This window comes from Rissa tridactyla, chromosome 2 (genome assembly GCF_028500815.1).
Source record: "Rissa tridactyla isolate bRisTri1 chromosome 2, bRisTri1.patW.cur.20221130, whole genome shotgun sequence".
NCBI lineage: Eukaryota > Metazoa > Chordata > Aves > Charadriiformes > Laridae > Rissa > Rissa tridactyla.
Window position 1 is genome coordinate 141,729,821 of NC_071467.1, and position 13,141 is coordinate 141,742,961.

Consider the following 13,141-nt stretch of genomic DNA (forward strand, 5'->3'; position numbering starts at 1 on the left):
ACATATACAACATAAGCATAATACTCACAAAGAATTTCAACCACTCAAGGAAGTTCTATTACCAGCATACTTTTAAGAATCCCATTTGATGCTATTTCATAAATAAAAGTGAAACAGGAACACTCTCAGTGGTCTAAATCACATACCATCACCCACTAAACACTATGGGGAGTGAGGACATTTAAGCAGCATTACAAGAGGGTTTATTACATTTATAGACCCTTTGTAAGCAGTATGTTTCCCATGGAAAATCATCTGTCAAAACAAAAATTAGGCACACTACAAAAACATCAAATTTTACCACCCATCTGCTATAATGTTTACCTGCCTAGCACTGTGCTGTTCTCTGTTAGAAGTAGAGAGTGATGAACTCAGTATGAGCTTTAAAAACACAAAATGGGAGGTGCAAAAAAATAAAAATAAATGCAACAGAATGTGAATACCAGAGCAGCTGACTAAGCCAATGGAGATCAATTATCTTAACAAAAAAAAAAACAAAAAACAAAAACAAAATCCAAAACAAAAAATACCCATCTTCTAAACACAAACAAATTGCAAATACATTTGTCCTGCCAAAGAGAACAGCTCAAAACCATTTAGAACCATATGTTGAGTCTGAAAATCCATTACAGTTTGCCAACAGATGATGATGAATTTGGAACCCCACGATATTATTACTTGCGGAGTAATTTAGGGGCCAAGAGAGGAGAAAATTGCTTTTACATGCAGCTTTTCATAGATGCTTTAAGACAATTCTGTTGAAAGTTGATCTATGTTATGTACAGACATTGACAACAAGCATTTATTTCAACTACAAGATCACTCAAAAAAACCCTGTTTTCATTAATTCGATTAGTTTGACAGAAGAATACTAGATCTGAAAGAGAGTATTTCAAACCTCTTAAACCTTAGTTACTATTTAACTTTCATGTCCCCCTCGTCCTCTTCCTTTTGCTATTCTTATCTAAGTTAGAGAAATACATATAGGAAATCAAATCAACTCAGTCTCCAGGCTCCAAACCACCACCCTCCTTCTGCAGACTGCTCCTTTGCTCCCCACTTTCTGCCACTACTTTTAGGTATTTCATGTTGTCTTTCCTTCCTTTCAAAATACTGCTGGAAATAGAGTACAAAATCTATTCAAAACATAATAGGATTCATGTCCGGTGATAATGATGCTTCCAGTGCTTATTCGCCTGATCTAATCAGCCTTTTCTTACTTCTGCATTCAAATCCATGCAGGTGCCACTAATTTTTCTGGGCATTAGATATTAGGTAGTATTTTAAGTAAAGAGATCTCCTCTGTATTCCCATTCTGTGTGTATAGTGATACTTGAATGAACAATGTTTCTACCTACCGTGTCATTTCGGCCAAAAAACGTATAGACTGCATACAGATAGTAATCGAAGAGCTGGGACATGAAGTGGATCACATCAAATGCAATTGGTTTCAGAATATTCATCATCTGCATATATTTCCCTTAAAAATTAAATACAGAAGATCAGTTTGTTTAACGTAAGTGCTACAAAGACAGCACTGAGTTTGACAAACTCAAAACCAACTTTACGAAGTTTATTAATTAGCCTTGAATATTGATTAAGGACAATTTACAACATTTTAGAGATTGGGATGTTTAAAAACAAAGCTAAATATGATGACTAAGACACCACAAATGCCTAAAGACTTCTCCAAATGTGGATGTTAATCCACATCAAAATGCCTTGGTCTTCTGGTACCAAATTCAAAACATACAGCTTTCTGGATCCTCTACAAGTTTCAGCTTCGTTTATCGAAAAAATAATAATCCCTTAAAGTAGTCTCTAACAAATGATATATAAAGCCACTGAAGATTTTACGCATTGGTTTGTGTTTAAATATGCACATGTGGATCTTTTTCAAGCAACAGAAAAGCACAGTATAAAAAGGATATGCCCAAGATTGGATTTCATCCAACAACTCCAGGAACGATGTGTTTCACATCAGCAACATAGCATTTCCTGCTCTCCTTCCTTTTTATCCTTGAGTAAAAAACCCAAGATGCATGTTTGAAATGTTTCTAGAGGGACAGACTACAGAAAAGAAGGATGCCGGGTCCCTGGCACGTGCAGGGAGAAGAATAACTCCTTATCTTCCTTCCTGTTGTCTGTTGTTGTGCGTTTGACTTGGGAAAATAAAAATTTTTAAAAACCTCAGGACCTTCATCTATGTTAGCCGAGTCAAATTGATCATACAATTTGGACTCAGAAAGAATTTTTTCCATACAGGTATAGTTCACAGGGCCTACAGTTTTAGTTATTTTCTTTTCCGGCATCAGGCGTGGTTCTTTTCACAGAACCATACAAGAAGCGTACTTAATGAAAACCTCGATATTGTGGATACCTTACATTTCTGGCTGGCTAGCTCAAAAATGACATACTGCTTGCCCTATTAGCATCTTAAAAACATAAAGAATATATAATAAGCTCTGGGTTATTATAGTTTTTTTGAACCAAAACATAAATGCAGTCCACCCAGCATGTAGGATATAGCAGATCATTTAACAAATTGTCATATTCCAGCCATGTTTTGATGTGACAGATTGGAAAAAATTACATGAGGGTGCTAAAATATTTTCTTTTTCCTGTAGTCAGCAACACTGTTTTTCAAGTTAATGCTGAGCCCAGCAAAGTAATTACTAATTGATACAGAAGATGTTTGTCATGCAGAGAAAATGAGTAACAAAATAAAAAAAATGAGCTGTTAGTGTCAGGGGGGTTATTTGAATTTTTTTTAAGCAATACTTGTGTAGGTCAGTAAAGATAACAATAATTTGGCAAATACATGATACAGTAGATACATGGTAAAATGATATAGCGGTATGGTAAGAATCAAGCAATAATCTGACATTGCTGCTTTCCAGGTTTCTATCTAGCTTAGACTCCCTGGTTGAATGAATACTATGCATCTGTTATCCCAGTTTGCTAACACAGGCAAGCATATATTTTGTTATTTTTGGAGATTTGACACAGGTTGCAATGCTTAATATTTGGCAGTTTAGCCCAATTGTTAATTCTGTGCTTAATTATCAATGTTTTGATCTACACCATTACGAACAAGCGGCAAAGCAGACTTAAAAAAATTTCTATTTGTCTTCCAAGAGGGAAAACCAAATGCAGTTAGCTCTAGCACAGCCCAATGTGGAAATTTTTGGATGTTTGGGAAAGGATGGTACCCTAATCAAAGCAGCTGTCCCCTCCACATGTGCTATCGGAATATTTTGTATTGCCACAGGCTGATTTTTTCTGCTTACTCTGTGATAAACACATTTTTAAACTCGCCTGCAACACATACAATATATGAGGGTGATGTGTCACATTCTGGACAGTCAGATTTCCAAATATCTGTGCAGTTGGCATGAATATTCAAGGTAATCTCACAGGCAGTATCTTATGCTTTTCCAAAGGGCTACACACTGTACACTGCCCAAGTATTGTCCCTATAAAAATCTTCTGATGCCAAGAACATTTCTCTATTACTACATCACTCAGCATCTTGACACAACAAGTGTTCCAAGAACATTTCCTCCTAGTTGCTCTCTCTAACGGGATGCCAACTTTTAACTTCTATACATTCTTATCTAGTTGCACTAAAGTTCTTATTTTGGTTGAAAAGGGGTGTATGAGAACATTTCCAAACAGCACTAACAGGCCAAACCCATGCCGTGCTAGAAACTCTCAGGAACACTCGAAAACACCACTTAGAGATTCGACAACTCAAAGTAGCTTGACTTCCTAGAGGCTCTCTCTTAATAGCTAAAACTGCTGAACATTTGCCAGGTTTTTTTTGAAGTATTATTTCCATCACTTCTTTTGTCCTTAAAGACAGTAAGTAGAGAGTACTCTCTATCACACTAATCTATATGAAACTGATCACTAAAATCAAAAAGGTAAATAAATACACAATCTCCTGAATAATACGTATTTGAGTTTTTGTATATCTATGGCCACTAGTAAAATCATTTCCTAGGGAGCCTCACAATCCCAAACACGCAGCTTCCTACGACATACATTAGGAGCTAAAATGCCAGTTTGAAGCAAAAAGTGAAAAGCCCATTGTAATTATATCAGTTTGAAAGACTGTATGATTTGGGATTTTTATGCCCCATAAGGTTCTATGCTATGTGACCAATCGCTTATTTCAGCTACGAGATACCTGCTGTGAGATTTGTCATCACCATTATTATTTTCTTAGAAGTTAATGGGTTTCAAACCAAGAAAAAGCGAAGAGTTTCTTCCCAAAAACTATTCACAACAAAAGCAAAAGTGAGGCACAAAAAGGCATTAAAAAAACCCCAACCTTAATTAAAATAAGAAAACACCCAAGGAATATATACAATGGCATAGTCATTAATTATTCTTGTTGATGTATAGAACCTAGGTCAAAATATTCCATACAAATTTAACACAGGTTCATTCTTCCTTTATATTTTAAGTTAACATTCAATGGCTTGATAGGAAAAAATTAGCCTTATAAATAAATCTAATGGTTAATTTATACTGGAAACAGAGAAATAATTACCTGGCTTACAAACTTGAGGGAAAACCAGATAAATTGAACCGTTCACTTGAAATTCAAGTTAAACAAAGTTTTAGCAGCTCTCACTTCAGTTATACATAGCAACTCAGTTATGTAGTTTATATTTATTAAGCTACACTTTGTTTTATTCATCTAGCCTCCATACAAAGCATAGAGCACACAGAAATAGTTCAAAATGGGTTATGAGCACTGTTATACCCATTCAGTGAGTACTACTACTTACATACATCCCTTCCTAAAAAGTGAAGAAACAATTTCTTTTACTTGATTGGGCAATTTAAATCTGCATCTCCAACCCACTCCAGACTTCCCTTTTTAAACCTACTTTCCTTTATGATTTGTTTTTCGACAAGGTCAGGGAGGTGATCTAGGTCTTCCAAAAGTGCTGATGCAACATACAAGAGGCAGGAATATCAGTGACAAAATATAGTAGGGACAAAAACTGCGTAAGTACTCACATTATTGCTACCAAAACAAATGTGTCTTAAAATAGAGCCTTATTTTCAAGGAATAGAACTAAGAGAGTACAGGCTTTCTATAGGTAGGGCATGCCTACTGTGTCCCCTGTACTGCATTAGCCCCCAGCTTATTTTTTGTGGTGCCACATCGCTGGTCTTGCATATGCAATCCACTTTGTCCAACTTCTTTATCTAAAAAACAGACCCTTAGCCCATCCTGTATGCTTAGATCTCCTGTGCAGAGCACAGGAGCAGCTTCAGAAGAAAAGTGCTAAGATATCTATGCAATGACATGCAGGCAAAGACATCCAGGATAGTCAACAAACTCTATCATCTTCTGGAGTTACCTACTGTTCTCCATTGATAATGAAGGAATCCTCGACAACCACCTCAGTTATACTCCTTGAAATTAGTGTTCAGTGCCATGGCATTTTCCTAGCCAAAAATCTGAGACAGTGCGAGACAAACTGAAGCCTTCCATGGCCTTAGCAGAGACTACTGTTAAACGACAGGCATGCTCCAGAGCATTCCTGTCTGCATGGGGATAATCCAGGGGACTGGATCAAACCTGCATCTCCTACAACCTAGTATCACACCCAGCCAAATCTGCTCGGCAACAACATGTTTATCTTCACGTTTTATAGGGATGATTCAAAAGACAAGAGGGGAGACAAAAAGGGAAAAAAAACCTAAATCAGTCTGGCTAAGCAGTGGTATCTTATTTGTTTCTTGTTTCTGTAGCCATTAACCCTTTGATAAAGAAATGTCTCATGTCCCTGGGGATCTTGTCTGAAGAAGTGAATGACATATGTGTATACACTAAGGCCAAAAGTCACGACGAAAGATGAAGGCATTTTCAACTTCTGTGGCACAGGTGTAACATGCAGTTTACGCATAACAGTATGCAAAAAAACCCTGTTTCAGTTATGATACCAAATGGTAGGTATTCCTCAAAAAAGGTACAAATTAAGGTGAAAGTGAGGTGGGGTCATTGCATATTAGAAAATGAGAAACAGCAAAGAAACTAGAAGGGAAGAATGACTAGGACAAGGACAAAGGGGAAAACCAGACCTATTTACTCAGGAAGTTTCATTAAGAGCTAGAAGTACCAAAAGTCTTTCCAAAATTAAATTTTCCAAAGACGGTAAAAATCAGTAGTTTTCCAATTACAAAAGACCAACAAAAGCAAACCAAACCAGGGGGACGTGACAGGACAGAAATTGTAGACAGCCCCAAAGCAAGAATGAATAGTTTGCCTTGGTTTTCACCGACAACAGTGACACTGAGAGTGAGAAAAACGAGGAGAAGGGGAACAGGATGAGTAATAGAACTGAACTGGCCACTTTCAGGCACACTGAGAATGGGCTGGAACAGACCTTAAAACAGTCAAGCTACAAGAGCAAAGGAATCAGTACATAACGAAAAATGTCCGTGAAATCACCAGTCTGGTAATCAGTGTAATAAGCTGTATGGGCAATAAGCAGTCAAGGCATGGGTTGTACGGCTACAATTGAAAAAGAGCAAATAAAAACGTAATCAAGAGGAGGGAAAACAGTCGTTCAACTATTGATCTACTGCTTTAATTTGTAGGATGCAGGACTTCAGATCAAGTTTTGAAGAAAGTATGGAAGTGACAGAAGCAGAAAGATGAAGGCAATTAAGATTTACTCAAAGTATTAATTTAACAACATTGCACAGTAAACAAGTGAAGCCAGAGTTTTTTAAAAGAGTAAGGGTTTAATAAAAGAGAAGACAGAATGGGGCGTGTTGAAAAGGGAAGTATCTGGAAAAGCTACTAGTGGAGTTCCCAGCAACTGGCCTCTTCTTTAATATTGTCATTAATGACTTTGGCACAAAAATAGGAGTGTGATAATGGAAAAAAATAAGAAGGCACCATCAAAACAGAAAAGGATTTACATAATATACAGGAGGAACTGGAGGACCTTGATGACTGCTGTAATAAAAATTGGATGAAATTCAATAGTACAAAATGTAAAGCCATGCATTTGAGGACCAATTAATTAAAAACATACATCTTTCTATAAACTATCAGCTCATCCCTTGGAAAAAAACTGGGAAAGTGAAGGACCTGCTGGCTGTACAAGCTCATTACAGAGGGACTGAACTGCCAGTACAAGGAAGCTGTGAGAAATCTGACAAGGTGCAAAAGGGAGGCAACTTGTGACCAGGACGCTGCGATACAACAGTGACACAACGCAGTGAGATCTCATCCAAAGCATTGCACATGATTTTGATAAGTCTATAACAACAGCAAAAAAAGAACTGGTAAAGAAAGTAGGGGACTTAAGCTTCTGGTGGATAAATACAAAGGATATGAAAAAGCTTGGCACATTTAGTTTAGCAAATCAAGGACTGAGAAGAAACAGGATTTGCTTTCTGTAAAAACATCAGGGCAGCGTGCATCAAAGAACAAAATGATCTGTTAAACCTCAACGTTTATTTTGGCATAAGATCAAGTGGGCAGAAAATAGGTGGATAATTCTTTTTTATTTTTTTTTTTTTAACCATGAAGTTGATAAGGCTTCTAGAATAGAATTCCTAATAGATAGAGTGGTGGAAACAAAACAGAAATATTATTAAGCTGGAGCTCAAAACTAGCATATTTACAGGCAGTACTAAATGACATGTCTTCCTGTAGAGCAGGCTGCAGGAAATCCCTTTCCAATTCCATGTTCCAAATAATGCTATTATCAGTCATTACAGAAACACTATAAAACACCCCCAGTAGCAGAAATTTTGAAAATTAAATGTCATTCCAAAAGGGGGGGGGGGGGGGGGGAAGCATATGTATGAGCTTTGCAAATAATGTTTAAGTTTGGGGTTATGGACAGAATCCACAAATATAAAGATTCCTTACGTAGAACTGGAAAACTAGAACTACAGCTCCACCTGCTCTAACACTGTGTTAGGGCAGGGGGGCAACGGCAGAGGCTGGGGGAAGACCGAATGATTTACATGAAAGTGCCACGTGTGATTTCTAGATTCAATCTTAACTTTTCTTAGAGCAAACCTTTATTCTAGAAGGTAGCAAACAAATCTCTCCAACCTAACTCACAGATCAATAGCAGAAAAGTTATAACAAAATAATCTCAATTCTTATTTCAGGTCTATATTGTAGATGTTCCAAGAGAAAAAAAAAGTGTCAAAAATGGTTGAGAAAATTAATTTCTGATTTATATGCTGCCCTCTCAGACAGCAAAAGGTAATTTTGTAACTATACTACTTCAAAATGAAGCATTTCATCCACCAAGACACATTAGCAACATAAAACAATCTATTTCCTTTCTATCTTCACTGGTTTTACGCATTCAATATTTTAGACAATTAATCCACCATTATTAGTTAAAATCGATACAATATATATAAAAATATATGCATGCAGATTAATTTTCAAAGTAAAAACAACTCCCAAGATATAACCAAACTTGTCTACTTAATTAAAAATACTTTCGTTTACGGCTTAATTTCTATTTTATTAACATTTTCAAAGAGTGGAAATAGAGCCCAACTAGGTATATTTTTAAAAGCCTTAACATTCATTTAACGTATTTGCCATCAATAGGTTTCCATTAAAATAAAAAACATATATAAAAACCTACAATTGTTCTACATACCAACAAGCCTTATTACATTCAGTGTAGTGTTTGTTAGGATAGGTGCATTCACTTTATTTAGGTTATAATCTGATCTCTTTCTGCTCCTCAGAGTTTCTCGAGAAACACTTTAAAGAAAAAACAAAATACACCAAATGTGACTGTCTGTTATATTCAAGAACATAAAAATTAAATTTAGTAAAAAATAAATCTCCCCCCCCCCCTTCTTTCACATGACAGTACGTCTTCCAGCACAGTATTTTATTTATACCAAAGCATAACTGGGTTAGGGTTCTAACATTTAAAGAGAGAAGCCTGGCCTAATTTACACAAAATTGCGCTAGAGAAAGGAGTTTCTCAATTGTAGTCCAAGGCTTGAGTTCCTCAGGCCTCTGTCTGGCCTCAGAAATCATTTTAACCACTCTGACTCAAATTCATAGTTTATGAAGTAAAGAAAATCAAACCAATGCAAGTCACAACAAAACAGGGGTAGATTAGTAAATTTTAAATTAATTTTTTCATAAATTGTAGTCCTATGAGAAGCAGGGAGTTAGACTGGATGATCTTGATGGATCCTTTCCAAGTCGAGATATTCTACGATTCTGTAAGATAAACCTTTTGCCAGCTGCCACACCTCGATACGATACTCTTACAAAAATTCAGAAAGCTTCAATTTCACAGCACAAAGCTATAGATAGTCACTGTGGTTTGTTCCAATTAAGTAATTTTTATCAATATCTCCATCACTTCTGTGAAATTAATCATGCTAACAATATTTTATCCTAAAGGCTTATTTTGTAAAACAACATTTTTCTGCTTTGACCCAAGTGATGGCTTTCTAGTTCTCCTGCTCTGTCATCTACATACAAATAGTGTTAGTCTGCTTCACAAAGTCTGAATGGACGTCTAAGTAGTACAGTGTCCTAGACAGAAAACTGTATTTCAGATCCTTTTAAAGGCTACACAGTTGGCTTTTGTTTATATGAATATATATAAATAAAATATTCATCAAAATATAATATGTATATCCATTTATATATGTCTGTGTGTGTGTTCGTGTGTGTGCATGTATATATTCTTAAAGAAAGAGAGAATTTAAAATTCCAAATTACTGCCTTCAAGCTACGGAATAATTTTTTTTTGATCTGTAATAGTTTACTTTCGTTCTGCAAAAGCAGAAGCCCAAGCCTCAAGCCATTAGTCTGTGAACAACTGCTTCTGACACAGCAGAAAGTATACGTATGCACACAGCAGTTGCAGAGGAACCTTCAGTTAACATCTAACACTTGCTAATCAGTTTTCCCGCTACCTGTTCAGAGAGTCTTTATATTCCTTCAAACTCCTGCTTTCCCAAGTTTCTTTCTGCAATAATGATGAGCAGTTAAATGTTCCTCCCCCTTCCAGAGATCTAATTGCTGAGCCTTTCTAAACATGCAGGTAGCACAAAGATCATTTGATTACTATTCCATTGTTGTAGAGCGTAGATTGAACAGAAAATGAAGTAATTAGAGTACTGAGATGAGAAGCGTGTAAATGAGATCAAGGACTCACGCTGTCTACTTACCTTTTCACAGGGGCATCTCCCGTCTGCTCATCCACATAATCCCTTTTCAACTCTTCGGGAACATCACTGTCACTATCATACTCTTGATATGCGCTTTTTTCTTGCTCGTCTGATTCATACTGTTAAAAGCAATATTAAAAAAAAAATAATTTGACCGCCATTATTTTCATTATAATATTGTCACTCATTTAACTTAGCATTTTGGTCACTTCTTGGCTTTTACCTCAATCAGAATACATATAACTTTGCTGGCTGAAAGGCTGCTGACAATGTTCATTAAAAATGAAGCAGTCAAATTATACAAAGCCATTTGTAAGTGCATTTCTAAACAAACTTCTATTCTCAGATGTTGATTAAGAGTAAATATTTGCATCATCCTATTTCTCCCAGCTGATAATTTTTTTTTGCCTTCTTCTTGCTGTATCAAGTACCCACATATCTGAGCTTTTATTATTTGCTTTACAATCTGAAAAAACAGTAATAAAACCTCAAAATGTAGCCATACGGTGGCAATAAACCAAAAAAAACCTGGCACCACACACAACCCTTAATGATTAATGCAAGAAGGACTAAACTATTGCTTCACAAAAATACATGTTTATTTTGTTCACATTTATTTTTAAAAAACCCAATACCATAAAAACAACTTGCTGCTTTTTGCAAAATTGATTTTAGTACACTCCAAAAGACACTTCCACTAGAGAGCCTTTCAATCACTTAACCTGTTAGAAACCAATGGGATTTTGACTAAGCACAAAAACTTCAAGAAAACAATAAGCAGTGAAATGCTACTACAAAACTATAAGTATTTCTCATGGCTACTATTACCATGTTTTTTCTCACTAATTTTTCTGCACTTATTTTCTTCAACTGTATGCTGTTCTATCTACATTAACACCAAGAAAAGTATTGAATTGAACTTCAAAGATCACATGAGAATTATTTTCAAGGATAGAAGCTTTGAGCCTAACAAGTGATATCTAAAAAAATGAGCAACACAGCTACAGCATATATAACACAACATAGGATTTTCATTATATTATTATTGCTAGAGTATGATTTATGTGGAGAAATACTATTCACAATCACAAATAATAAATGCTTTTTACAATTATGAAGCCACACAAACACATTAAAAGTGTACAACTGGGATTTTTTTCTCCCTCACGAACATTTCTGACAAAGGAAAGCTATAATGAAAGCAGCTCAGTTTATTTCAAAAATGAGCCAAGTTCAGGCCTGATTAAAGACAAAGAGAGTCATAGTTTAACTAACTTGGCTGGAACAGTATTAGCATGGAGAATTACCACCTCTTATTATGCATTAATATATAATAAATGACGTGCTCATTCAATTAAAATCCAGTGATAGTAAAATGATAAATTGAGTACAATTGTTAACTACAATTCATATTGATATACGAGGGTGATCAGAAGGCCGGAGCACCTCTCCTATGAGGACAGACTAAGGGAGTTGGGGTTGTTCAGTCTGGAGAAAAGAAGGCTCCGAGAAGACCTTATAGTGGCCTACCAGTATCTTAAGGGGGCCTACAGGAAAGCTGGTGAGGGACTTTTTAGGATGTTGGGTAATAGTAGGACTAGAGGGAACGGATTAAAACTAGAGATGGGACGATTCAGACTGGATGTTAGGAGGAAGTTCTTCAACATGAGGGTGGTGAGACACTGGAACAGGTTGCCCAGGGAAGTTGTGGAAGCCCCATCCCTGGAAGTTTTTAAGGCCAGGCTGGATGGGGCTTTGAGCAACCTGGTCTAGCAGGAGGTGTCCCTGCCCATGGCAGGGGGGTTGGAACTAGATGATCTTTAAGGTCCCTTCCAATCCTAATGATTCTATGATTGTATGATTCTATGATATACGATTCTGACAGTTGACATATTAACTGTCTTAACATCAAAGATTAAAAGAATTTTGAGAATTATTTTTTTTTACATGAAAAAATACTTTATTAAGTCTCCTCAACCTAATGCTATTAATGAGCTGGAAAAGTTATTTAATGAGATAAAAATATCTGCATTTTAAAGTATGCAGTAAGTCACTCACAACTATTAAATAATGACCTCAACCTGAAGAGACCTTATAAATCCATTTGAATATGCACAGTCTGTAGTAAAATTTTAAAGTGCTAAAAGGAATTCAGATCTCTTGTAGCAATAATCAGTTCACAAGTGTTTAGGCAACCAGCCCGAACAAACCCATAGGAAAGCAGTAAGATTCATTGAAGAGTGTTACAAAACTGTAAGTTAACTGTATCACAACAAAGATATTTTAGGGAGCTACAGGAAAGAGTCATAAAGCATCTCACTGAAGCTCAAGATACAGAGCTGAGGTGAATGGATCCAGAGGCCTGTTTTCAGCCGTCCAGAACTGCAACAATTAAGAAGTTAAAAAAACTTTAAAATTCTCAAAAGAAATCCTGACAGTTCTTACATTCCTACAAATCATTTGACAAGTAAATCAATCCCTTATTTCCTTGTCATGCCATTTCTTGAAATATGTGGAAACATGTCTGCATTCTCTGGAAACAAAATTTTGTGGCCTTCATCTGATATAATTTCAATTTTAAGTGCTAAAATGTGCCTCCACCCTAACTGGTCATTCAAGAAACCGACACACAAAATCTTTGTAGAAATTTTACCACATATTACCTAAGAGAGTTATTTCTGTTTCTATGTGAAGGATAACCAAATAGGTGTAACTTTTTTTAAAATAAGAGTTCTTTTTACGCATCAGCACTTTGGAACTGCTGGTAACGGAGAGTGGAGATGAAAAATGTGAAAAGGGAAGGTACGACGGTCACCTGGTGAGTATACGCACTTGGGTCACAAGAAACCTTGGTTCTAATACCAGCCAGGTTGGATGTCCTGTACAATTACTGACAAGTTAATTAACCCATCCTGTGCCTCAGTTGTCT

The 13,141-nt window shown here is 36.2% G+C and overlaps 1 protein-coding gene across 2 annotated transcripts in view; it reads right to left on the reverse strand.

The window, feature by feature from the left end:
- The window catches only part of VPS50 (VPS50 subunit of EARP/GARPII complex), an 89,679-nt gene that overhangs the window by 24,100 nt on the left and 52,438 nt on the right, over positions 1-13,141 (reverse strand). Inside the window, exons 19-21 of one of the 2 annotated variants that reach the window (XM_054190982.1) lie at positions 10,213-10,331; positions 8,670-8,776; positions 1,359-1,480 (exon numbers count right to left, since the gene is read on the reverse strand). In XM_054190982.1, the coding sequence (XP_054046957.1) occupies positions 1,359-1,480; positions 8,670-8,776; positions 10,213-10,331 (348 nt within the window). The remainder of the gene's footprint in view (positions 1-1,358; positions 1,481-8,669; positions 8,777-10,212; positions 10,332-13,141) is intronic. The other variant, XM_054190983.1, reaches the window with a different exon arrangement.